This window comes from Danio rerio, chromosome 1 (genome assembly GCF_049306965.1).
Source record: "Danio rerio strain Tuebingen ecotype United States chromosome 1, GRCz12tu, whole genome shotgun sequence".
NCBI lineage: Eukaryota > Metazoa > Chordata > Actinopteri > Cypriniformes > Danionidae > Danio > Danio rerio.
The window spans coordinates 34664791-34689835 of NC_133176.1; the positions used below are offsets into that span (position 1 = coordinate 34664791).

The window sequence follows — 25045 nt, forward strand, 5'->3', positions numbered from 1 at the left end:
AATGATTTCTTGATATTTTAATCAATTATTATTTTTTAACATTAGTACAGACGGAAACGTTCTGAAAAACTTGACACTAGTGTTACAAAGCATAAACCACATGTATTTTTTATTTTGTTCATCCTAGACAAAATGTTTGCTAATGTAGACTATATCTTACAGGATTATGCAAAATTTAACTACGTTGATATTATTGCCAAAGCATCACTTGATTTCAAGACCACAGCTACAAATATACAGCTGAAGAATGAGCCATCTCAGGTGAGGATATTCACTGCATTCACTGTTTTGATTCACTGAGTCTTTTTCTTTTAGCTTGACTTTATACTAAACTCCATTCTTAAGTAATAAATGCATTCCAAAAATCTATCGATCCTGTTCCAGGTACGCGTTACTGTATTTCCAGAACGCAAAGTAGCACAGTACGGCGGTATGCCCTGGTGGGTTATACTGGTGGCCATTTTACTTGGACTCCTCTTGCTGGGCTTACTGGTCTTCCTGCTTTGGAAGGTAATCTCATTTGCAGATTCAAGAAAACTATTTTAACGCTTATTTTATTGAAAACTGACCAAATGTTTAACATATTTGTATCATTTTGTATTATTTTCCTGCTGAAGAAAAAAAAAAGATATAGAAACCATGACAGGTTCTTGTTGTCCCTATTGCAAACATTTAAACACCCTTAAAGGGATGGTTCACACAAATAAATGATAATTTACTCACCGTTTACTTACCTTCAAGTGGTTCCAAACCTATGAGTTTCTTTCTTCTGTTAAACACAAAAGAAGATATTTTTAAGAAAGTTGGACATTTGTAACCATTGACTTCCATAGAAGAAAAAACAAATATAGTATTTTTTTTTTCTACTATGGAAGTCAATAGTTACAGGTGTCAACCTTTCTTCAAAATATCTTCTTTAGTGTTCAACAGAACAGAACAGAAAGGCGAGTAAACAATGACAGAATGTTCCGTTTTGGGTGAACTGTCCCTTTACAGCCAGTAATGCTTAATAGTTTCTAGTGTTTATTGGATTATATTCTATTAAGACTAATTGTTTTTAACATGGATCAAAAAAGACCAGACCCAGAATAACATTGTAGTTATATTATTAATACTTCTGTCATGGTTTCTATGTTTATTTCTCCAGCAGGGTCATGTGACTAAGTATTTAAAACACAACCTTTACCCCTTTTAGTGTGGTTTTTTCGGCAAAAGTGGCAAAGAACCTGAAAAAGAGAGACTGACTTCAGATGCATAGAGAAACAGAGAACAAGAACCTCTCTCTTAGGGTAAAAAAAACCAACAACCTCAGATCAAGTCTGCCTGCGTGCTCAGAGCTAGCATGAAGAGTTGGATTAGCCCATGCTAACCCACTGTAGTCTGAAGCACATGCCTAGATGTGGGTAATGGTGGCAGTTTCCATGGCTTACACTGCTCAGACATAAACAATGCTATGAGGAATGCAAACTAATCATGTATGAAGTCGTCATTGTTGGAAAAAAAAAGGGTTTATACATGTTTACACGGCTTCAGCTGCGTGTGCCTGAGTATGACTGAATGTTTGAGAGTCTATAAACGCTTTCAGAGGGATAGTTCACACAAAATGTAAAACAATTCTGTAATCATTTACTCAAACGTCACTTTTAACAAACCTCTTTGAGTTTCTTTTTTTCTTTAAAACACAAAAGAAGTTATTTTTGAAAAATGGCGAAATCCTGTAACCACTGACTTCTATTGGCTTTATTCTGAAATGTGGAGGTGCGCTTGTTTTTGCGCTTGTTTTAGAACTTCAGTTCAATTGCCTTTGAGAGAAATGACTAAGAATAATGAATGGCATAAAACAGTCAAACTACTTGCTTTAGAAACAAATGTGTCCATGACTATACAGACAAAGCAGAATGATATATTGAGAAAATATCAGTTGTTAATCTGTTTTTAATGTCTAGAAATTAATGGAAGTGAATAAGACTGCAGTCTTGAGCCAAAGAGATACAAATGGCTGCGCCTACTCATTCGAGAAGAATGAGGTCAATAGTGTTTGCTTTTCCTATTATGGACATCAATGGTTGCAGGTTTCTAACAGTAAAAAATAGATATCTTCTGTTGTGTTTAACGGAAAAAGGGAACTCATAAATGTTTGGGAGCACTTGAGAGTGACTAAATAGTGAGTAAATGTTCATTTTTGGGTGAACTGTCTCTTTAAGCCTTCAGATTTGGCTTAATTTGGGATCTTGCGCATTTGTTTGGCCTGCTTCGGTTGTTTATAGTAGCCTCTCTTTCGCTTTAAGCATATCTGATTCTTGCTTACCTATGTTCTTTAAAACATTAAATGTATTGTTCTTTCATCATGCTAGGCATGCTCCACACACTGCAAACAACACTACAGTATATAGCTTTATTTGTGTAGACATTATGCTGTTTAGCCTTGTTAGCATGCCGCTAATTGTCTTCTTTTCTTAACAGTGTGGATTTTTCAAACGTTCTAAGTATGATGACAGCGTGCCCAGTTATAATGCTGTGCGGATAAAGAGAGAAGAGAGGGACAATCTGTCAGGCAAAGACGAAATGGATTCTTCAGAGAAGAAACAATGGATGACTTCTTGGAATGAAAATGAGAGCTACTCATAGCTAAATGCTAACCTATTTGAAAGCAAACCCAAGACTCCCTTGCTGAGGTTTTAATGCTTACTTTTGCACACACTCAACTCTTTTTTTCTGTTATTATTCCATCAAATTGCAAAAGGAAACATTAGAGCTTTTACTTCGATGTATTGAGTTTCAAAGATTGTATTTAAAAGTGTGTCTAAAAGACACAATGAACAAGGATTTAAAAAGATTACTTGAGTTTCAAGAGAATTTGCTTTCATGTTCCGCCCCATTTCAATTTGCTTCTCATTCATACATGTGTATATACATCTAATGTATTTATTCTCAGCAGATATTTCTGTTGAACAAAGGCCAAAGATTTTACATTTTTGTTTTGTTTTATGAATGACTTTGTGTGCGTCAAGACTGCTTGGTTTATACTTTTTTGATATCTAGCAAGAAAAAAAACTGCCTGGATGTATGTAAATAATTTTGTCGTTTAATTTTTTTTTAAATATTTGTGTTGCCTAATTGTTTAAACCAATCAGGTACATTTCATTTTATAGGTTTTTCACTGTACTTAAACTACTTCAACTGGGACAGATTTTAATGAGGAACTACTTTGTTATAATCAGATGTTTGGTTTAATATCATTTGACCACTATCCTTAATCAGTTCAGCTTTTAGGTGTTTCTTTTATTTTTTGAAGGTCATTTGAAAATGTCTTTGTATAAATGTGAAGTTCCTTTTATTTTTGAAAACAGCACCTTTTAGCAGTGCAAATGCTTTTATGACAAAACATTCATTCTTTTGTTTGTAAAGTGACACTGAATTGGACAGCGGCGATTACAAATGTTTTTACAATTTAAAAAATGTATTAACTCACACGAAATACACTGAAGTAAAGAAATAGATTATTAAAGATTATTTTCATTTTTGAAATAAACATTTTGCTGGCCCTAAATTTACATGAGAGGTTTACATTTTTGAGTTAAACTAGATAAAGCATAAAGTTTTTGGGGTTTATGTCAACTGAATTGGGTAAAACTAAACTGGCTGTAGTGTATTAGTTTCTTTATGAATGAGAAAGTGTATGGGCCCTATCATACACCCGGCGCAGTGGGGCGCAAGACGCGGCGCAATAGTCTTTTGGTAGTTTCAGCTTGGCGCAAGAGTCGTTTTGAGGCATTGCGCTACGCTACGTTGTTTAAATACCAAATGCATTAGCGCTCATTTGTGCGCCCATAGGCATTCTGGTCTAAACAGGAAGGCTGGGTCTTAAAGGGAATGGGAGATGAGACTCTAATTGGTTTATTCTGAAAACACCTATAACTCATTAAGAAAATAAACTCAACCCTTTTAGACCAAGGCAGATTTCCCGTCCTTAAATTAGCAAAAACGCGTCCTGACACGCCCTGAAAGCGTTTGCGCCCTGCGTTTTGCGCTCTGCGCATGGACCGTCAAAATAGAGCCCTATGGGTATTTCCCAGTGCTGGGTTGTGGCTGGAAGGGCATCCGCTGCGTAAAACATTAGCGGTTCATTCTGCTTTGACGACCCCTGATGGATCAGGGACTAAGCTAAAGGAAAGTAATTGAGTGGGTTTTGTCAGCTGGGAATTTGAATAATCTCTCTACAGAATGTGCTTTTGAGACAAACAGGAAACAATATTGCAAATAAATAAAACAAAAGAAGACCAATATACTGTAGTAACCTCACATAGAGATTTCACAACCAGCAGTCAGGGATATACAGTTGAAGTCAGAATTATTAGCCCCCTTTTGAGTTTTTTTTTTTTTTTTTATACTTTTTAAAATATTTTCCAAATGATGTTTAACAAAGCAAGGGATTTTTCACAGTATGTCTAATAATTTTTTTTTCTTCTGGAGAAAGTCTCATTTGTTTAATTTGTCTAGAATAAAAGCAGTTTTTAAATTTTTAAAACCATTTTAAAATCAAAATTATTAGCCCCTTTAAGCAATTTTTTTTCGATAGTCTACAGAACAAACCATAGTTATACAATAACTTGCCTAAATACCCTAACCTGCCTTGTTAACCTAATTAACCTACAGTAGTTAAGCCTTTAAATGTCACTTTAAACTGTATAGAAGTGTCTTGAAAAATATTTAGTAAAATATGATTTACTGTCATCATGGCAAAGATAAAATAAATCAGTTATTAGAAATAAGTTATTAAAACTATTATGTTTAGAAATGGGGACGCAGTGGCGCAGTAGGTAGTGCAGTTGCCTCAGCAAGGTCACTGGTTCGAGCCTCTGCTTGGTCAGTTGGTGTGGAGTTTCCATGTTATCCTGACGTTCACAAGACGTGGGGTCCAAAGACATGCGGTAACTGGGTAGGCTAAATTGTCCGTAGTGTATGTGGGTGAATGAGTGTGTATGGATGTTCCCAGAGATGGGTTGCAGCTGGAAGGGCATCCGCTGCGTTAAACATATGCTGGATGAGTTGGTTCATTCCACTGTGGCAACCCCAGATTAATAAAGGGACTAAGCCAAAAAGAAAATGAATGAATGAATGTTTAGAAAGTTTTTAAAAATATATTTTCTCCGGTAAACAGAAAATGGGGAAAAATAAATAGGGGGCTAATAATTCAGGGGGTCTAATCTGACTTCAACTGTAAATATTAGGATGAACAAACAATGGGCATTATGAGCACAGAGATTTAATCAAAAACTTTAAAAGAAAAAAAATTTAAATCTCTATATAAAATATACATTTAAAAAATCTATAATTTTTTTATGATGCTTTTTACAATGTAGATTGTGTCAAATTAGCTTAGATGGAAAAAATAGAAAAAGCCATAATATTATAGTATGGTTGTCATGAGACTTTAAAAATGTGCATTTCTCGTTAATCTTTGAGGATGTTCTTAAACAATTCTGATTTACCATTGTGTTTACTTGCTCAACAGACATGACTATGTTTGGCCGTGAAGGTCATCAGTTTTACCAAACTCACCGAACTTTGCTGAGTTTAATCACAGATACAGGGACACTGGAGCGTTTCAAAATCATGTTGGTCAGCTGGTTTGTCTATAAGCTGACATATGAACGATTTGTTGATGAATCGCTGCTTTAAAACGCTGCACTGTAACAAAAAAAAATATGCGTTAATGTTAATTTACGTACTTTGTTTTATTTTTTTGGCTGCTGGGGTCTATATGGGGTGTCTGCAGACTTGGATCCAGGCAGTTTTACGACCCAGTTTTACGCCCCCTGTTGTTCCTAATGCGTCCAGTAGGGGGGATAAAAGATACTTGGCCAAATAATACATTTGAAGTCAACGCTCCCAGATTATTAAATGTCTTGTTCATAAATATATGTTTTTAATTAGATTACACTAAATATAAACACAAAGTTAATGTATCAGAATGTGCGTTATAAACTCACTAGATAATATGCAGAATTGATACACCGAATAATTTCAGATTTGAAAAAGCCCAAATGCAAATAAATTTAGATTCATTTAATAAGAAAAATTAAAAACACAAATAGTTGGAAAGTGTAATGGCTAATTGTAGCCTAGTTATACGTTTTCATATAGAGGTGCATTTTGTTGTATTGTTTTTATATAAAGTTGCATTTTGAAAATAACAAAATTATAACCAAACAATACAGTGTAATGTGATGTGCTGTGATAAGAATGCAGTGGTATTGACTACCAGACAGCTGCAGAACATTTAGACAAACAGTTTACTAATTTCTAAAATTCCAAGGACCATTTAGCTACCTGACAAACAAAACCCAGACAACATTAGATTTTTTTAAACATTTATTTATTGACAACAATATCACTAGAGATTGCCAGTTTTCTTTAAATGAAGCTGAATCCTTGCATCAAATTCTTTATGCTCACTAAAAAAAATATATATATATGTATAAATACTCTGCAAAAATCATTTTCTTAAGAATTTCTGACTTGTTTCTAGTCCAAATATCTAAAAATTCCTAATCTTTAAAAACAGTAAGGAATAGAAAATGAAAAAAAAAAAAAAAAAAAAAAACATTTCATGCCATTTTATATATTATCTGGACCTATGCAAACATATCAATTTTTTTTATTATTTTTTATTTGATTTATGATTTAAGAATTATAACTTAAGGTGTAACAAAAGGACCAAGTCCTTATTTTTTATATTTAGTTATTTACAGCTACAAATTGTGATCCTGACTTTCCCATATTTAACATATTAGATTATTTTATTTTTAACAAATTGTTACAATAAATATTATGAAACAATAAGTGATAAACAATATGAATGCATGTACAATGCAAACTTCATTGCTAATATATAAAATGTACTGTATAGCTATATGAACAAAAATTAGTAGACCATTTATAATTGGGAGTTTCTCTATGCATTTATAGATATATGATAGTTTAATTGTTTAAACTAGAACAGGATTGCATTATATTAAATGTAATTAAGTGCAATGCAATTTTAAATTTTAAAATAAAATCAATTTAATTTTCAGATCTGTTTAGATTTATTTCAATATGTAAGAAAGTCAAATTTGGAGGAATAATGTAGTGTAGTTGTAGTGTAGATTTGGCTGACTACCCAGACCACGCAAGTGTATGGTCTAATCTATAAGAAAATATATATCTTTAAATAGTTAATAAATATATAATAATTACTCCCTTGCTGAGACGAAAAAAAGAAAAGAAAATTAGCCTACATAAGACACTTTCTTATGTAGGTTATTGTTCTTTTACTTTTTTGTTGATGTAGAACATGTAGCTAGCCTGCACATAGTTTGCTAAAATTGAGTCAAACTAACACATTGCTGTTATATTACACCAATTTGTTTGTGACATACACTCATATCGACCTTAATCCAAAAAAAAAAAAAAATTAAGTTTCATGTTTGATAATGTTTTAAACACGTATTTAACATACCTCTTCATCGTGTCGCATTTGGTTGGGTGTGATAAAGTTCCGAAGGCTTATAATAATACTGTACTACCTCTACTGGACGCATCAGGAACAACAGGAGTTTAAAACTGTCTGGGCCGTAGATCTGTCTAGATCCAAGTCTGCAGTGTTCCCCTCCTCGCTGGGGTGGCAGAAAAAAAGTGTAAAATAATATGTTAGCAGGAAATGGGACGTTTTTTAAATTACAGTATCGATTAGAACTGAATTCCAATATCGTGACAATATAGTATGAAGGTCGATGGTTACATTTTTCAAAATAGCTTTGGTGTTAAACAGAAATGGGGAACTTTTAAAGGTTTGAATCCACCCGATGTCAGTAAATTAACATTTTTGGGTAAACTATACCTTTAAGCCAGGGCTATGCCTTATCTAAATTAGGGTATTTAGGCAGTTTTTATTTGAAAAAAAAAAAAAAAACTTAGAAAAACAAATTATTGGAGTGCATCTTGAAACAAATCAATAGCGTATAATGTATTTTAATGTGTCACTGTGTATCTCAGCTAAGCCAACTCAAACATGCAATTTAGTTTAAAAATAGAAAAGAATTGAGTCTGTTTAAAAGGTTATGATGTAATATTTATTATATATTTTTTAAAAATTATAACCAAATGTGTGTCATGCACAGCTCATTTATGCTGAAGGGGAACAGATAAAGAGAGCATTGTTGACTTCAGTGCAACAAATCACCAGCAGCTACAACAGTGGTGACCAGGGCACTGTCACATTAAACAGTTCACCACAGACTTCTGTGCAAAAACCTGCATAACTGATGACCAGACAGGTCCTCATGCTAGCTGTTGTTCACCAATCCTATATTATATAATATTATAGTTTATAATATATAATAAAGTTGCATATGTCATTTTTCTTGATCATAGAACTCTGTCCCACAAACTACAGAAAAGGACTACTACATAGCTTTGGATTTTAACTATTACCTAGTCCTTAGTCCATTTACACATGAAAATTTCAAAGGTCTAATTCTCTTCCACCGTGTATGTAGTCTGTTGAGGTTTGATGATTTGAAACATTGATGGTATCTAGCATTTTTCTGCCCAATCGAATGCTCCATCAGAAAATCAAAACACAATATTCACTGGGCACATAAACAATGTACAAATGCTTGCCAAATAATAACATGTTAAAATAAAATTCTCTGTGATCAGGGACTTGGAAGGCATTCAAATCACAAGTCAGAAGTCTGCAGATGGTATATGTTCCTGCATTCACTGCACCTGTTTGTAACTACCTCCACCCTACAAAAAATGGGGATGAGTTTGTTTCAAAAGTGATGCACAGACCGACAAATGATAAACAAATGTGTGTTATCCACAACTCATTGATGCTGAAGGGGAGCAGAAAAAGAGAGCATCGTTGACTTTAGTGACAGTGCAACAAATCACCAGCAGCTAGCTAGCTACAACAGTGGAGGCCTGGGAAATGAGTCACAGCACACAGTTCACCACTTCTGTGTAAAAACCAAAAGGGTCCTCATGACAATTCAAACAATGCATGAAAAGGGCCCAAGATCATCAAAATTGGACTGTGGATGTTTGAAAGAAAGTGGCCTAAGGCCTGATGAATCAACATGGTGAATTACTTTTTAGCATCTTGGTCTCCAAATCCACCTGACATAAACCCAATCAAACATCTGTGGTTTGTTGATGTTGACAGTCTAGTGGGCAGTGCACTAACATGTAGAATCATTTCATATTGGGCATTCAGAGTTCAATCATATTCCACAAAATGTAACCGAGAGAATTCAACAGAATATTACTGACGTTTGACATTATTTTTTTTTATTATTTTAATTATTTACATCTGTTAAAAGTATAATTAATGTAAAATACTAACAAAATTTAATGGTTAAAAATATTTTGACAATATAGACTTAAAATTAAGAATTACTAGTTACAGACAAACCTTAACCACATATAACAATATTCAACTGAACATTAATATTTATTGACTAGATCCAGTTATGAGAATGTTTAAATGTGAAATAATCCATGTTTTAACTAATGGCTTGTCATAATAGTAACGTAGTGCAATCTATGAATTAAACATTAACTGGCAAAAAAAAAAAATCTAACAGAATTGGAAAACCATTTTAAAATTGAAAGTGTTTACAGTAAAAAATAGATTTAAAAAAAGTTGCAAGCAATACTCATAAAATTCTGCCTTCACCAGACTAAAAATAATCACTTTGTCCATACAATCAAAAACAAAACAAAACAAAACAAAAAAGCTCAAACAAAATGAATGACAAATTTAATAATGTGATATAAAAAATAAAAATAAAAAAGAGTAAATATTTTAAAACCCAACCACTATGAAACCACAATACAAAAACTTCAATAAAAAGTACACTAATAGCTGGGTTTGTCTATATACATCACCTTAAATTGGGTTGAAACCATCCAGCATTTTTAATGGCTCAATGTTTGTAGTTTGAAATCTCATTTATATAAATGAATGTTTACACAGGGATCCACATAAATCCTGTAAAACCTGCAAAATTTAAGTTAATGAAATAATTATAACAACATGGCTATTTAGGCAATAAAGCATTTTCACGGCTGACTTAATTCTATTATCCTCATATTTCAAAGTGACAATGACCATATAAAGAATACTTTCAGATAATTTAGTTTTTAATATTTAATATATCTTTGCAGCTAAATATGTTGCCTCTTACATACATCTTACAATCAAAGATTCATAAAAAAGATCTGTAGTTGTAAAATATTTATTTATTAATACACATGTAAAATCATCAGCTGTGACATAGAAGACAATGAATTGCTCTCCTCTCTACAGTAAAATTTACATCACTAAGAGTTATGTACAGTAAACATTAAAAAAAAGATGACTCTTAAAAAAAAGACACCTGACTTGTGTGGTGAAGTGCTCACTTAAAGGGACAGTACAACTAAAAATCAAAATCCTCATTAACTGATTTGTTCTTAACCTGTTTGAGTTTCTTTTTTTGAACACAATAAAAGATATAATGCGGGAAACTGCCATTGACTTCCATAGTATTTTTACTTCCTATTATGGAGGTTAATGGCTGCTTTTTTAGCATTCTGGACAATATTTAATATGTGTTCAACAGTAGACAGAAATTCATAAAAGTTTAGAACTACTTGAGAATGAAGTTTTTATTTTTGTGTGTGAACTATCCCTTCAAAAGTGTACACTAGAAGAGGGAGCACAAGTTACCTGATGAGGATTATTAACCCTGTGCGCATCACATTGAAAGATTCACACTGGGATTATTTGTTGACGTTTGGCTAAAGTGCAGATTGTGCACTAGCAGCTTGGCATTGTAATTTGGCATTTGTCTTAATGCTGAAGAACTAGTTTGACCATCTCCACAACATTACCGTGCCACATATTTACATCAGCGCCCTCTGGTGGACAGCATTAAATCACTTTTAGTACCACAAACTGCATCAGTCAGTCATATCACTTAAACAAATCAGCTCAAGGCAATAAAAAATATCCTTTTGGATAAGTAGGTTATAAGTTCCCATTCTCTAAGTGCCATTATGCATGTTAATGTCAATGTGGCAGACAGGAATTGATTCTTTAAATGTTGGTTTGTGTCAAAAATATGTTAGAGGCAAGACACATTTACAATAAAAATATGTATTCAGTCAGGCTTAAAGAGTGAATAATTTTTCACCAGTCCTCAAATCACCTGTGAAAGATGGTTTTGTCAATGTTTGTTATGTCCTCAGCAGGCTGATTCAAAGTTTGTTGGTTGTCTGCTTTTATTATTGGCGTCCTTTTCTCTTCCTCTTTCTTTTTCTTTTTTTACCTGCTGTTTTTCAAGTTTTTCCTGAGCTTTCTTCATGTCCTTTAGTCTCCTCTTGATGGTAGCACGGTCTCTTTGGCTAGAAACACCAAGTTCCTGAAATACAGTGATTCAGTTTAATACTATTTTGTCACAACACACTCTCTAGGACCGTTTACACAGTAACTTTTAAAAACACTGAAGAAGAAAAAATGCCCTTCAATAATTGTACATTGCTAATTTGCACACCACAAATTTGACATTCTCACATGTCTACTGAGGGAGAATATTGGAATTTTATGCAGGGCTTTTGTCAACCGTTTAACAGAGAGAGACAGACAGGTACAGTAAGGCTAACAATTAAAAATGACAAACTTTACCATTTTAAAAAGTTATTTATAATTCAATGTGATATGACTAGAAACAGAGATGTTTCTTTACATACTGAAGTGGAAAACTGACTACTTTACAGTTTGGAAATTAAGTTTTCCGCTGCGGGGTAACATTTGCCTTCTGGATCTGATTTTCATTCCATTTCTATCTTCATTTCAGACTTTTTTTAATGGCAGACTGTCAGCTTTAATTTGAGGGTATTTAAATCCAAATCAGGTGAATTTGTGCCTCCCACTTGTTAGGGGCCCAAAAGTAATGGGACAATTGGCTTCTAAGCTGTTCCATGGCCAGGTGTTTGTTATTCCCTCATTATTCCAATTACAATGAGAAGATAAAGGTCCATAGGTTCCAAATGTTAATTTCAAGTGCTATTTGGATTTGGAATCTGTTACCGTTAACTCGCAGAGATCTAAAGGGCTGTCACTATCAGTCAAGTAAGCCATCAATAGGCTGAAAACACAAAACTCATCAGAGAGATGGCAAAAACATTAGGCGTCGACAAAACAACTGTTTGGAATACTTTTTTTTAAAAAATAACGCACTAGTGAGCTCTGCAACACCAAAAGACCCGTACAACCAAGGAAAACAACTGTGGTGGATGGCCAAAGAATTATTTTCTTGATGAAGAAAACACCCTTCACAACAGTTTGCCAGATCAGGAACACTCTGCAGGAGGTAGGTGCATGTATGTCAGAGTCAATAATCAAGAGAAGACAACACCAGAGTGAATACAGAGGGTTCACCACAAGATGTAGACCATTGGTGAGCCTCAAAAACAGAAAGGCCAGATTAGAGTTCTACAAAAGCCTTCACAGTGGTGGAACAGCATCCTATGGACAGATGAGACTAAGATCAACTTGTACCAGAGTGATGGGAAGAGAAGAGTATGAAGAAGGTTAAGAACTGCTCATGATCCTAAGTAGTGAAGCATGGTAGTAGTAGTGACAGTGTGGGCATGTATGGCTGTCAATGGAACTGGTTCTCTTGTATTAATTGATCATGCGACTGCTGACAAAAGCAGCAGGATGAATTCTGAAGTGTTTCAGGTAACATTTTCTGCTCATATTAAGTCAAATGCTTCAAAACTCATTGGACAGTGCTTCACAGTGCAGACGGAGAATGACCCAAAGCAAAAGCAACCAAAAAGTTTTGGAATGGAAAGAAGTGGACTGTTATGCAATGGCCAAGTCAATCACCAGACCTGAATCCGAGTGTGCATGCATGTCACTTGCTGAAGACAAAACTGAGGAGAAAATGCCCTAAGAACTTGCAGGAACTGAGGCCTGGCAGAGCACCACCAGGAATGAAACCCAGCATCTGGTGATGTCTAAGCGTTCCAGACTTCAGGCTGTAATTGACTGCAAAAAGATTTTTGCAGTATTAAACCAAGTATTAATAAGTGAAAGTTTGATTTAGGATTATTATTATTCCAATTACTTTTGGACCCGTAACAAGTGGGAGGCACATGGATTCTGTTTTGGACAAGGACCAAGAAAAAATGCTGTGACAAACAGCAACCTCCAATTAGAACAGCAGATATAATGTGTCATTATAAACATAATGTGGAGTGATGGGAAGATATGATTTGATTGAAGATGGATAAGACATACAGATTATATGATTGTCTGATGGAAATTATGACTAAGGAAGTACACAAGTCTGAATGAAGCTGTATATTCTTTGAGTTGGTTAAAGATTTTAGGACCTATGCAGAACTATTGTTTGTAAAACCCAGTGACCATGACTTGAATATGGCCTTAAATGGCTCTATAAAATTCTCAGAAAACTAACCTTAAGTTTACTGCTGTCCATGCTCAAGAGATGCTGGCCATCCACGCCTTTAGCTGTAAACTCGGCTATATACTGTTCCATGTTCATGCCCATCAACCAGTGGCAAACTTGCTGATTGGTCCACTCTGAAAGAGGGCGGTTCTGCCACATGTATTGCTTTGCTGCTGGAGTGGAGACGTCATCAAGAGTCTGAAAACAAGAGCAATACTTATTAAACTGTAGTCATGTTTACACTGGAAACATCATAGGAGCTATAATGTGTGAAAGACTGCACTACAACCAATTTTGTGTGCCTGAATTAAAAAAAAAGTTCTTATTTACTGATCAACATAGATCCTTACCAGGGCAGAGCACATTTATTAGAATCTGGAGCACATTTATGAAACCAGGTCAGAAGCAGTGGAAGACATAGAAAGGAGGTAAGACCAAGATAGATTGAAGTCTGAAAGGAGCTGTTCTGAAAATCATTTCTGAAGCTCTTTACAATTAATTGAAAGCATACAGCCGATTCATCATGAATGCATCACGATGCATTAAAAATTGTTTGCTCTCATCTCGCCATATGTTGGTGGAATGCTGCCCATGGAAATATGGTTCAAGTTAGAATTCTATAAAATCCTTATTATTAATGCATTATGTTAATGCATTAAGCGTCACTGGCTCTTCAGTGTTTGTGTGGGATATTAACACCCACAACCAGTAAAATTCTAGCACCTTTTAGACTCAAAATGTTTGTTTACCCCGACCAAGACATTTAAATCAATGCATATGATTCATAAATTTTTTTCACTACCCAAAATTCTGAAAATAAATAAATAAAAACTGGTAGAAACTATAATTGATAGTATCAAAAATCTATATGGCAGCTTCTACCTTCAAAATTTGACATTCTTGGTGTCGCACTTAATCATGCACTCTCGTCTGTTCTTAGAAAAAGACAGTTCAAAGTATATTTTTAGGATAGGTTGTTGGCCTACAGTGTTCACCAATTTATTACATCATAATTATTGTGATTATTTTCACAATTTTGGGCAGATAAGAAATTTAGATTTTGACTTAACGCTATATACATTCTTCTTCCATTGTAGAAAAGAACAGTGTAAACATTTTACAGAACATCTCATTTCCCTGTAGTAAATGAGTCATATACGTGTTTGGAATTGGTATAAAGAAATTAAATGAAGACTTCAATGATAAACAATTTCTTTAACATTAAGTCACCGACACACCTAAATCATCTTGTGAAATAATGTTACCTGTGGCGACATCTGCCCAAGAGGGCGTAGCAAGACTGTTGCAATCATCTGGGAAATTCCACAAACCATGAGCATAACAATGACACTGGAAAGCAGTTTTCACACACAACCACACCCAAATACTCCATATGGATAACAGAAGCTACTCTGGAACGATCCAAACCATAAGCAGGAAGAACATAATGAACAGCCTGAATGTATTAGAGACATGTTCGCTTCCCTGAGCTGATAAAAAAAAAACAAATAAAAAAAAAAACACATTTACCACTGAGTTTCAATAGGAATCCATGAAACTGAAGATTCGTATGAGAGTGAAAAGTTTCCTTTGCTGATTTTAACTACATCTTCATTAAATAAATAAATTTATCTAAATTTTTGCTTAATCACTTCCTGCTCTGGCTTTTATTAATGTAAGACATTTTACAACAGATTCACTAATACAACAGATAATAGATTGATAGAATTTCCCATATGTGATAATTCACTTGCCACTTTCTTTATTTGGAAGTCTGTAAAAGTGTCTACTAAATGACTAAATGAATACAATGAATTTTAAATTCAAACATTTAAATTTCAAACATTCAAATTGGTCAAGCAATGTGCCATGTATTACATTGGGTTTAAACAGCCCCCCTAAAAAAGCTGGTCTCCGAGCTTGGCTTGGCTAGTCAAGCAGTTTCAGTCTCCCAGTCTGACCAGTTAAGACCAGTCTGACAAGCTAAGACCAGTCTGACAAGCTAAGAAAGTGGCCAAAACCAAATAAAATCAGCAGCCTGGATGACCATCTAAAGCAAGCGAACCAGGTTTAAGATTTTTTTTTCAGCTGGGAGTGAATAATCTGCCTTTTTAACTGCACCTTCAAGGCCCCAGTATACTTCAAACTAAGATCTTGTTAGTTCTTCATTTGAAAGCAAACGGAAGTTCAAAAAGGTAGAACAACACATCAACCCTTTAACATCCAATGCTGCAGTAGTGGGGTTGTAAATGTGTCACAATGTTCATGTGTATCCCCATACACAACGATGGCGCCTGGGAGAGAACAACAGTTTCATATACATCTGGCAAACAGCCGACTACACAAGTCCCACTATGGTTTATGACATCCTAACATTATTTTCTATTTGCCACAAACAGACAACACTGGTGTGTGTACGCCTATAGAAAAAATGTGGTGTGATTATGTGGGCTTCTCGTCTATTGTGTGACCCCCTCCAAGTCTTTAAAATCTCTCTGCGAGTGATCGTACAGGTGCGGATACTTCTGTTTAGTATTGCTACTCGACTTGCCAGTGTATTCATGTGGCTAGTATTGTTGCTTTGGGTGTTGTTTTTTCTGTGAAACCCTTGTAGAATGAGGAACATAAGATGACATAATTTTAAGAGAAAAATAAATGTATAAAATTTACATCACAGAAAGCAGCGTTCCAAGACTAATCAGTTGAGTAAATGCAATGAACCAATGGTAAGTAAAAGGTCTTTAGAAGTCAAATTTACTCCTCAAAAGTGAGCTGTTTCGAACTGCCAAAATGAACTCAAAGCAAAGTTGGTTTCAGTTTTTTTGTAATTATGTAATTTCAGTTTATTCTTTGATTTAGTTTAAACAACACCATTGCCTTTACACTACAGTTCTAAGCAGGGATAAAGTAAAACAGAAAACAAATGTCTTAAATTGTTCTTTCTCAAAGCTATGAGCATGATCTCATTCTTTCCATTCCCGCTTGAAATACACATACATTCCACTGACGAGAGTAACTTGATGTCTAGTTGATCATTTGGTATCAGAAGTGGCTTATATGAAAGGCAAAGAACTCTAGATTATGCTTATTTTACCAAAATAAAATATGATCATGTCTTGATTTTTAATTATTTAATTAGGACAGTGAAGTCCGACTTTGCTTAGACAAAAGTCTTGTCACTTAACAGAAATAATGTACAGTATAGAATATAAAGTCATGGTGCAGTGGAAAAAGAATTAACATTGTGTTTGATTCCTATGAGTGTGAAGGCCTGCATCCATACATCTCTGCAATGACTCAAATAACTTATTAATAAAGTCATCTGGAATGGCAAAGAAAGCATTCTTGCAGGACTCCCAGAGTTCATCAAGATTCTTTGGATTCATCTTCAATGTCTCCTCATTCACCTTACCCGTAGAGGTGTGAACCAACACCGGTCTCACGGTTCGGTTCAGTTCTGATTATCATGCTATCGATTTGGTTCAATTCGATATCTCGATGCATCATGGTGCATTTTTAATGCCTTCCATACAGTTTTATGTTTTCTTCACAGCACAGCAATTCTTGTATTAAAATGTATTAATATATTTATATACTATTTGTAATACAATGTTGTCCTTTAATACAGTCAGATATATAAACTGTGCCTATAAAGAACACAAGCATTTTTAGCAAATAAACACATAAATATGCCGCTCGCTATCTCATCCTTGTCTAGAAAGTCCTTTCTAAAACCCCTTTAATTATTCACGTACTCAACTGTAAGGGCTGTGATTGGCTCTACGGGCCGGCACTCTTCACAGATGAGTAAAGCCTGCCATGATAGACGCGGTGGAGAAAACTCAGCAGACAGGGGCTCGTGTCTGTATCCAGAAGTATCGCTATAACAGCCGAGAGGAGAAGTCAAGCCAGCAGGTCAAATGGGCCACAGTGAGAGAGAGATGGAGTAATTCCATTCTCTTAAATCGCAGTGAGATAGGGGCTTCTGCTGTAAGTGTCAGTGAAAGACTGTCCAGCAAATTCTGAAATTGTGCACAGTTTCTGCATTTAAGTAGTTGGAGCGTTGTAAATACTTGCCCTCGCCTCCTTCGCCATAGTAAGCTACGGCGACATAGTGCACATGACATAAATGATGTCAGTACATAATAACCTGTTACCGATCCAGAATTGTCCGCGTCTGCATCGTGGTGCAGCGAAAAAACAATTAATTTTGACACCCCTACCAGACATGCTCAATAATGTTCATTTCTGGTGACTGAGCTGGCCAATCCTGGAGCACCTTGACCTTCTTTGCTTTCAGGAACTTTGATGTGGAGGCTGAAGTATGAAAAGAAGCGCTATCCTGCTGAAGAATTTGCCCACTCCTGAAGTTTGTAATGTAATAGGCAGCACAAATGTTTTGATACCTCAAGCTGTTGATGTTGCCATCCACTCTGCAGATCTCTCGCATGCCCCCACACTGAATGTAACCCCAAACCATGATTTTTCCTTTACCAAACTTGACTGATTTCTGTGAGAATCTTGGGTCCATGCAGGCTCCAATAGGTCTTCTGCAGTATTTGTAATGATTGGGATGCAGTTCAACAGATAATTCATCAGAAAAATCTACCTTCTGCCACTTTCCCAAATGATAAACTAGAAGTCAAGTTGTTATTTGTTGCTCTTACAACTGGGATCAACAACAAGACTTTTGTTAGTCAGTGTATAAAGTGACTAACAATAACAACAAACAAACTATGGGAAAAACTTATGCAGTGGTGACCCTGCGGCCACTCACCTCACACGAGGAGAAGGTGTGTGTGTGTGAGCGCCCAAGGACACGGGGCTCTCTCAGAAACCCTGCCAACAGAGAACGAGGACTACCTGCGACTGAATCACCCGTCACAGATAAGCTCTGCAAGTAGGACAAGGGACGTACATGTAAGCATACACAACAAACAATTAGTGTTTTCAGATGCACTGTTATAAGAAATTTCGAATGCTAATTAGCATGCATTTCTCAGTTTTAAATGAGACACTGCTAATGGTGGTAATGATAATGAGGTAAAGTGATGCAAATGTCACTAAATGTCTAATATCAATGCAAATTTCTAACTAATTCCTGTAATTCAGGGTATCAGGGTGAATAAACAGCTGAAAGCAAAATGTGTTGGCCTCGTGTAAAATAAATAAATTTACTAATATTTTCCCAAAGTACTGTTTAACAGAGAAGTACGATGGCCGAGAGAGCTTAACATACTGCAATTATAAAAATGCATGCAATTACAAAAAATGCCAACAAATTAAAAAAAGATCTTCATCAGTTTGACAAATCCTCAAAACTCAAAGTTGCAAACACATAAAAAATGAGCTGCATTTTCTCACAATGCAAACTAATGAATAAAATGTGCTGCATTTTTCAACACTTGCAAAAAGAATGGAATGCAACGGAAATGTTTCAATGGCACCAAAAACATGACAGATGTCACTGTGCTGTGAATATTGCCAAATTGCAAGTTGTAGGTGATCTTTGAAAGACGAGTTTTTGTTTGTTTATTTAAACATCCTGATCCTGTTGTCTTTTGTATTTTATTAGCCTAAATAACCATAACCTACAGTAAATAGCAGCGTCCGTCACATTTTAGGGTCTCCTTGAAATATTTCCATTGTGTTCTGAGTTATTTGAAAGTGTTGAGAAAAAGCAGCGCGTTTTATTAATTAGTTTGCATTGCGTGAAAATTCTGCATATTTTTAAAAAAATGTGTTTGTGATATGAGGATTTGCAGCACTTGTGCTGTCAAAAGGATGAAGATATTTTCTCAATTTGCAGTTTTTTTGTACTTGAATGAGTTTTCTTAATTTGCAGCACATTAAGCTCTCTCGCCCACTGTAGAGAAGACATTTGTCAACTTTTTGTGTTGCGTAGTAGCTTTAATAACTATTTTCTGTTTTTCTGTGTTTGTCTTGCCATGATGACAGTTCATAATAATTTACTAGTTATTTTAAGTGCAATGTAAAGATTACTTAGAGTCATCTTAAAGTGGCTAATAATAATGACCTTATATATATTTAGCCTTCAACTGTACATGATACAATGTGGTTTTTGAAGTCTTTGTATGTATGAACTGCACTGTTTTTTTTTTAAACTGAATACATTAATAAAACTGAAAATGAAAATTGCATCATTGACTTAATTTCTAAATTACCCTAAAAACATGCATATTTGTGGCTTTATTACTTTATCTTTCTTAAACATCTTGAACGTCTTAAACATTCAAACTAAATCTAGGCCAATGGCATAGTGACAAACAATGCTATACCTTTAGTGCATTTGGTTTCAAAATCCAAAACCAGTAGAAACACAAAGCTATTTTGTATTACTTGGGAGTTCTATCAGTGTTATTATACTGCATCTACAAGCATGCATCCATCTCATGTGTTAGTGAAACTAATGGATGACCAAACCAGAATTAAATAAAGCATTAAAACCAGAAACTATCACAGGCCACTGCACTTGAATGCAGTCCAGAGCAATGATCCGTTATGAAACAGAATTAGGTGTTATCGCTGTGGGCCAAGGGTTATATTGTGAAAGAATGCATTTACTACAATGGAGCAATTCATATTTCAAAAAAAAAAAAAAGAAAAAAGAAAAAAAAATAATCTGCTAGGGTTAGTAGTAACTGCTATCAACTGAGAGTACTATTGTCCTAAAAAAAAACAACAACGGGAAAACTGACTGCATACTGTACCAAATCTAAGGAATGAGAGAGGAGAGATGGCCAGGAGAGGCTGGTCTGTTTTAAAGAAGAATTCATGAAAAACACATTTGGCATAAACAAAATTACACAAATGATATTGCTATACAGAGTGATTTTAGTTTATCATTGTACGTCAGTGGAATAAGAACATCTGAGATCTGAGCTTTTGAACAACAAAACTTGCAATGAGCAGATTTAAAAAAAATGTTTTAATTAAATGTACATAACCTTCTTTATAAACAAAATCCCAAGTGCCATAAAAATCCAAGTCAACTGGTGATGAGGATTAGCTTTAGTAGTGTTGAAGTGGCAGCTCATTAAAGAGATCATTCTGATTGGCTGTTCAGTTTAGCAACAAGTCAGCGCACAAAAAAATGAAAACAAAAGGGACCAAAGAAGCCAATATTAAGCATATTAAACACCTAGAATGAAGAAAGTGATCACCATGACTGAAATTCAAAGTGATATGAATGGTATGATAATGAATATTAACTACTGAATAATGATGTTTGCTGATATAGACATGCATATGCTAATTTGTAGTCACTTGTAGATCTTTTGGTGGATTTAAGTGCAAATCTTTGAGGCAACACATTTTCATTTGTCACTGGAGGTTCATTAATATCTGTTTGGCTTGTCATGACTAGGTCCACAATTTATCTGCATGTGCTGAAATCTGCAGATTTCCATACATTTTTTAACCTGTTACTGAGTTTATTTAGTTACTTTTGCAAATGTGTGTAAAATACATTTATTCAGTTTTTTGATTGATTTCAGTAATTTTAATAATTAATATGAAAATGATTGTATGGTTCATGTAAAGTAATATTTTCTGTCTTTTAGTAGATGAGATTTCTTTGTTTACTTAACAAGAAGGTCTTATTGGAGTTGGAACTTAAATAAAAGTTATATAGTTTTTTATTTATTGTTTTATGTTTTACTTACTATACTACCAAAACCATTCCACATAAAGCAGCAGAGTTTGTACAAAATTCTGCAGAGAAACTGCAAAAAATGTCAGCAGATTCTGTCTGACCCTGGTCATGACTTTAAAATTTCTTCTTTTTTTCCATTTTTAAATTTTAAATGCCAGATTTAATGGTTCCAGACAATAAACCACAAGTGTCATAGTGCAGTCTTCATGATAAAGTATGTCTAATTACAAAACTCTACTTTTTTCTGTGATCAAAGACTGCATTGTGCTTAAATATTAACCTCTAATGACACTCAATTTGCAACCCTAAAAACGGAGTACATTGTAAATGGGTCAGACCTTAAAAGTCATAAATGCTCTGTTTTTAGTATATGAATTCAGTAATTTGAGACAACAAAAAACATTTTTTATATATAAAAAATAAATAAATAAATATGGATGCAACTTGCCTTGTTTGTATGATCCTCTATGTATCCTTCTGAAGGCGTGCGAGGCAGACTGCCACTGGATGCGGAACGCTCTTTTTCTCTCTCTCTATCTTTTTCCTTGTCTCTGTCCCCAAACCAGGAGAACGGCATACAGGAAGGAATGGAAGAGACGGAGCCAGAGGGGGAAACATTGCAGCTCGACTCATCCAGTAATTCTCCTGATCCCCTGAGTTTAGACAACAAAGAAAGGACCCATGCTAATCAAACTACATATCTAATGGATACCAGCTGGTCTATATCAAAGGAGACCTGCAGATTTTTATCTCATTAACCTCAGTTAATATAGTGGGTTAATATTACGGCATTTAATATTCAAACCTGCTCCCTACAGATCCTCGGAGTGTGATGCTCTCCCGTTTTTTGCCTTTGCCTCCAGACCGGCGGATACCACTATAGACCAATACAAAACACAGTGAGTTAGAATAGTTACACATTTTAGGCCTTATTCACATAATTAGAACAGAAGTCTGTTAATCTGTCAATATTAAAATGTAATAAATTAAATAGTGCTTAAATAGTTTTCAGTTTTAAATCATTGTTAACATTCACCTTTTTTATTATATAGTAGAATATTTTCCCATACATTTTAACCCTGGCAAACTTATATTTTATAAGCAAGATTATAAAACCAATGGTTGTGCTAAACGATAGTGCCAAACATATGCAGTGTGAAACAATATGAAGTGAAAGTATTAAGGCAAGAAGAGCCTTAGCAACTGAAAGGCAATCATGTGCCTCATATTTACATGCTTTGGATTGTTACGAAAAACATTGCATTGCAAGTTACATTAGAACACTTGCTTTATTATATGAGAAGAAAGATATCAAACTGTATTTGAGCATAAAGCATTCTTACCTATATAGTATAAAATATGTATTGTATAAAATTATTTATAGCATAAAAATGCGTGATATACAGTATGTCTCATATGTGTACACACATATAACATAAAATTAATGTAATAGTGGGATGCACAATGCTTGAGACTATGTAAATGCTTCAGGATGCATGGTGCATTCATCTGATCAAATTCACTGATGCTGCATACATGCAAATAAGGCAGTTAACTCAGGTTTTGCAAATGTACAGTGTGAAACATTCGTTTCCATATAGTCAGGATTCATTTGTTAGCCTTGGGTAAACTTATTCAAGTGTAAAAAGCCATATTAAGTCAATGGGGATCAACACATTCAAGTACCAAAAAGTACATAAAGATAGTGATTGCATCTATTGGATTGGTCTTATTCAGTATTATAGGGTTTCTGCAGGTTTCATCAAGTCAAATATAAACCATTTTAAGACCTTTTTAAGACCCATATGAATGGAATTTTAGACTTATTTAGGGCAAAACACGAATAATTATTTCTAATAGCCTGGTTGGGCCAATGGATTTTTTTTGCTTGCCACAAAAAAATAAAAGTAATAATTTCTTTGCAACATACTTTAACGTGTCAAAACAGAACTCTTTTTTTAATGACATGTTTAACATTGTTAAAAGTATATTTCTTGTGGAAGCGATTACATAAATAATCAAAAATATATATTTGTTGTCTTTTGGTTCAAATTGATTGAGTATAACTTCTATTCATCTAACGCATTTCTGTTGTAAAACCTTGTTTCATGCCTATAAATATTATGTCTACTCTTAATTACTTCTGTAAATAGTTTTTATATGAATGCAAGTTAACGTATAGCAATATATTGCTCTGTTATTATGACAAAGAACTGTATTATTGTTTTAAGTTTTCTTTCCCTTATTATTAAGATGGATTGTTTGTGATTTTGAAGGATGTTTCCCCGATTGGGTAGCTTTACTTGGACAAAAGAAAATTAAGACCTGTTTAACATTATTTGAGACATACAACATAATATTTCAGTGAATTTAAACCTTTTTAAGGCCTAAAAAGTTTTTGAAAATTAAGACATTTAAAGACTTTAAGACCCAGGAGATACCCTGTATATATTTAAAACTTTATAAAGACTTACATTACACCTCATTTGTTGCTATTCTTCTTTTTACCAAACGCCATGAGCCCATGATCATGCATATTACGTACATTATACCAATGCGGACTAAACAGTCTTTGCCTTTTTAAGAGCCTGAAAGCGTGAATTTACATAAATTGACAAACAAGGCAGTAACATTCTTTAAAATGTATATGATTTTGTTCTCCAGAAGAATGCATACAATTTTAGAATCATACAAGTGAATAAATGGTGCACAGTTTACTGTAAGTCAATCTTTAATTTAAAGATGGACTTGCACCTTAAGGTAGCACTGTGCTATGTCTGACAGATCGTACTCGTATGTCTGTCTTTTATTTTTCATTATTTTATAACCTGTTTAACACATTTTAATTAGCTGTTATTTGTTTAAAAACCTTTTAATGATTTTTTTCTTGTTTCTATTATTCTTGTTTATGTAAAGCACTACTATAGTGTGTGTATGAAATGTGTTATATAAATAAACTTGCCTTGCCTTGTATAGTTGGACAGATAGTTTCTTTTCTATGATCGGTAAGTAAACAAACAACAGATGCTACAGACTGTGTCATACCTGAAATCTGGAAATCGTCTCTTGGACTTTCTTGTAAGTGAACCATCACTCTCTTCATCTAAAAAACAAAAGAACAATCAAAGTCTTTTACATTTCCCATAAAGTCTTCAGCCAGAACAAGTAAGCAAACATGACTTTATCAGTTCTGTGAGGTATACCTCGGCTGGCTCTGCTTTTGCTGCGCTCCTTGGCTTTACTTCTTCTGTTTCTTAGGTTGAGGAATAGACTGGAGGAGGACTGTGAAGAAGATGGGGACTGAGGAGTGGAGGAGTCTTTAGGTGGAGAAAGGCTGGCTTGCGTGCTACTTCCTCCTTGAGGTGTTTGGCTCTGAACAAATACGTCACCTCCACCTTCACTTCTCAGATCATGTGTTTGGTTGTTGCCAAACTGTATGGTTGGAATGGGTATAGCTAGGCTCTCGAGGTAAGACCGCCTTCTTTCACTGTTTGTTCTTTCTGGTTTGCCTTGCGTGCACACAGATTCCTATGAACATGAAATAAAGTTAACAATTTGATTTTACACAGGAACTACCAGAATTCTATAACTATTAAAATGGCCATAACAGTCATTCTGGCCGTTCATATAAGACTGTATTGAATTTATTTTTTGTAACCTCAATAAAATTCAAAGATTTTGCTGAGATTTTAAAAATAACTTTTTTTGACTGTCTGAGGTCTATATTTTATGAAGTCATTACCCTAAAAATATAATCTTTTTGTTATACCGTATAATTTTGTTGAGTTACTAGACCTCAGGCAAAGGTGTGTATCTCATGTTGTCCTACAAGCGGAAGAGCAAATTTCTTTTTTTA

General features: G+C 34.5%; 2 protein-coding genes across 17 annotated transcripts in view; one reads left to right on the forward strand and one right to left on the reverse strand.

Annotated features, from left to right (window-relative positions):
* The window catches only part of itga6b (integrin, alpha 6b), a 41130-nt gene extending 37576 nt beyond the window's left edge, over positions 1-3554 (forward strand). Inside the window, exons 23-26 of one of the 2 annotated variants that reach the window (XM_009291986.5) lie at positions 163-261; positions 385-510; positions 1196-1289; positions 2464-3554. In XM_009291986.5, coding sequence (XP_009290261.2) covers positions 163-261; positions 385-510; positions 1196-1258 — 288 coding nt within the window. In that variant the 3' untranslated portion in view covers positions 1259-1289; positions 2464-3554. 2 annotated transcript variants of the gene reach the window in all.
* Positions 3555-10273: 6719 nt separating this feature from the next.
* The window catches only part of ppp1r9alb (protein phosphatase 1 regulatory subunit 9A-like B), a 35702-nt gene continuing 20930 nt past the window's right edge, over positions 10274-25045 (reverse strand). For 6 of the 15 annotated variants that reach the window (XM_073952112.1, XM_073952080.1, XM_073952101.1 and 3 more), the window contains 6 exons: positions 24393-24717; positions 24235-24292; positions 21995-22066; positions 21638-21842; positions 13524-13712; positions 10274-11456 (listed from right to left, as the gene is read on the reverse strand). In XM_073952112.1, the coding sequence (XP_073808213.1) occupies positions 11280-11456; positions 13524-13712; positions 21638-21842; positions 21995-22066; positions 24235-24292; positions 24393-24717 (1026 nt within the window). In that variant the 3' untranslated portion in view covers positions 10274-11279. Of the gene's footprint in view, positions 11457-13523; positions 13713-18291; positions 18409-20245; positions 20291-21637; positions 21843-21994; positions 22067-24234; positions 24293-24392; positions 24718-25045 lie in introns of all 15 variants that reach the window. The other 9 variants (XM_073952083.1, XM_073952058.1, XM_021471211.3 and 6 more) reach the window with 2 other exon arrangements.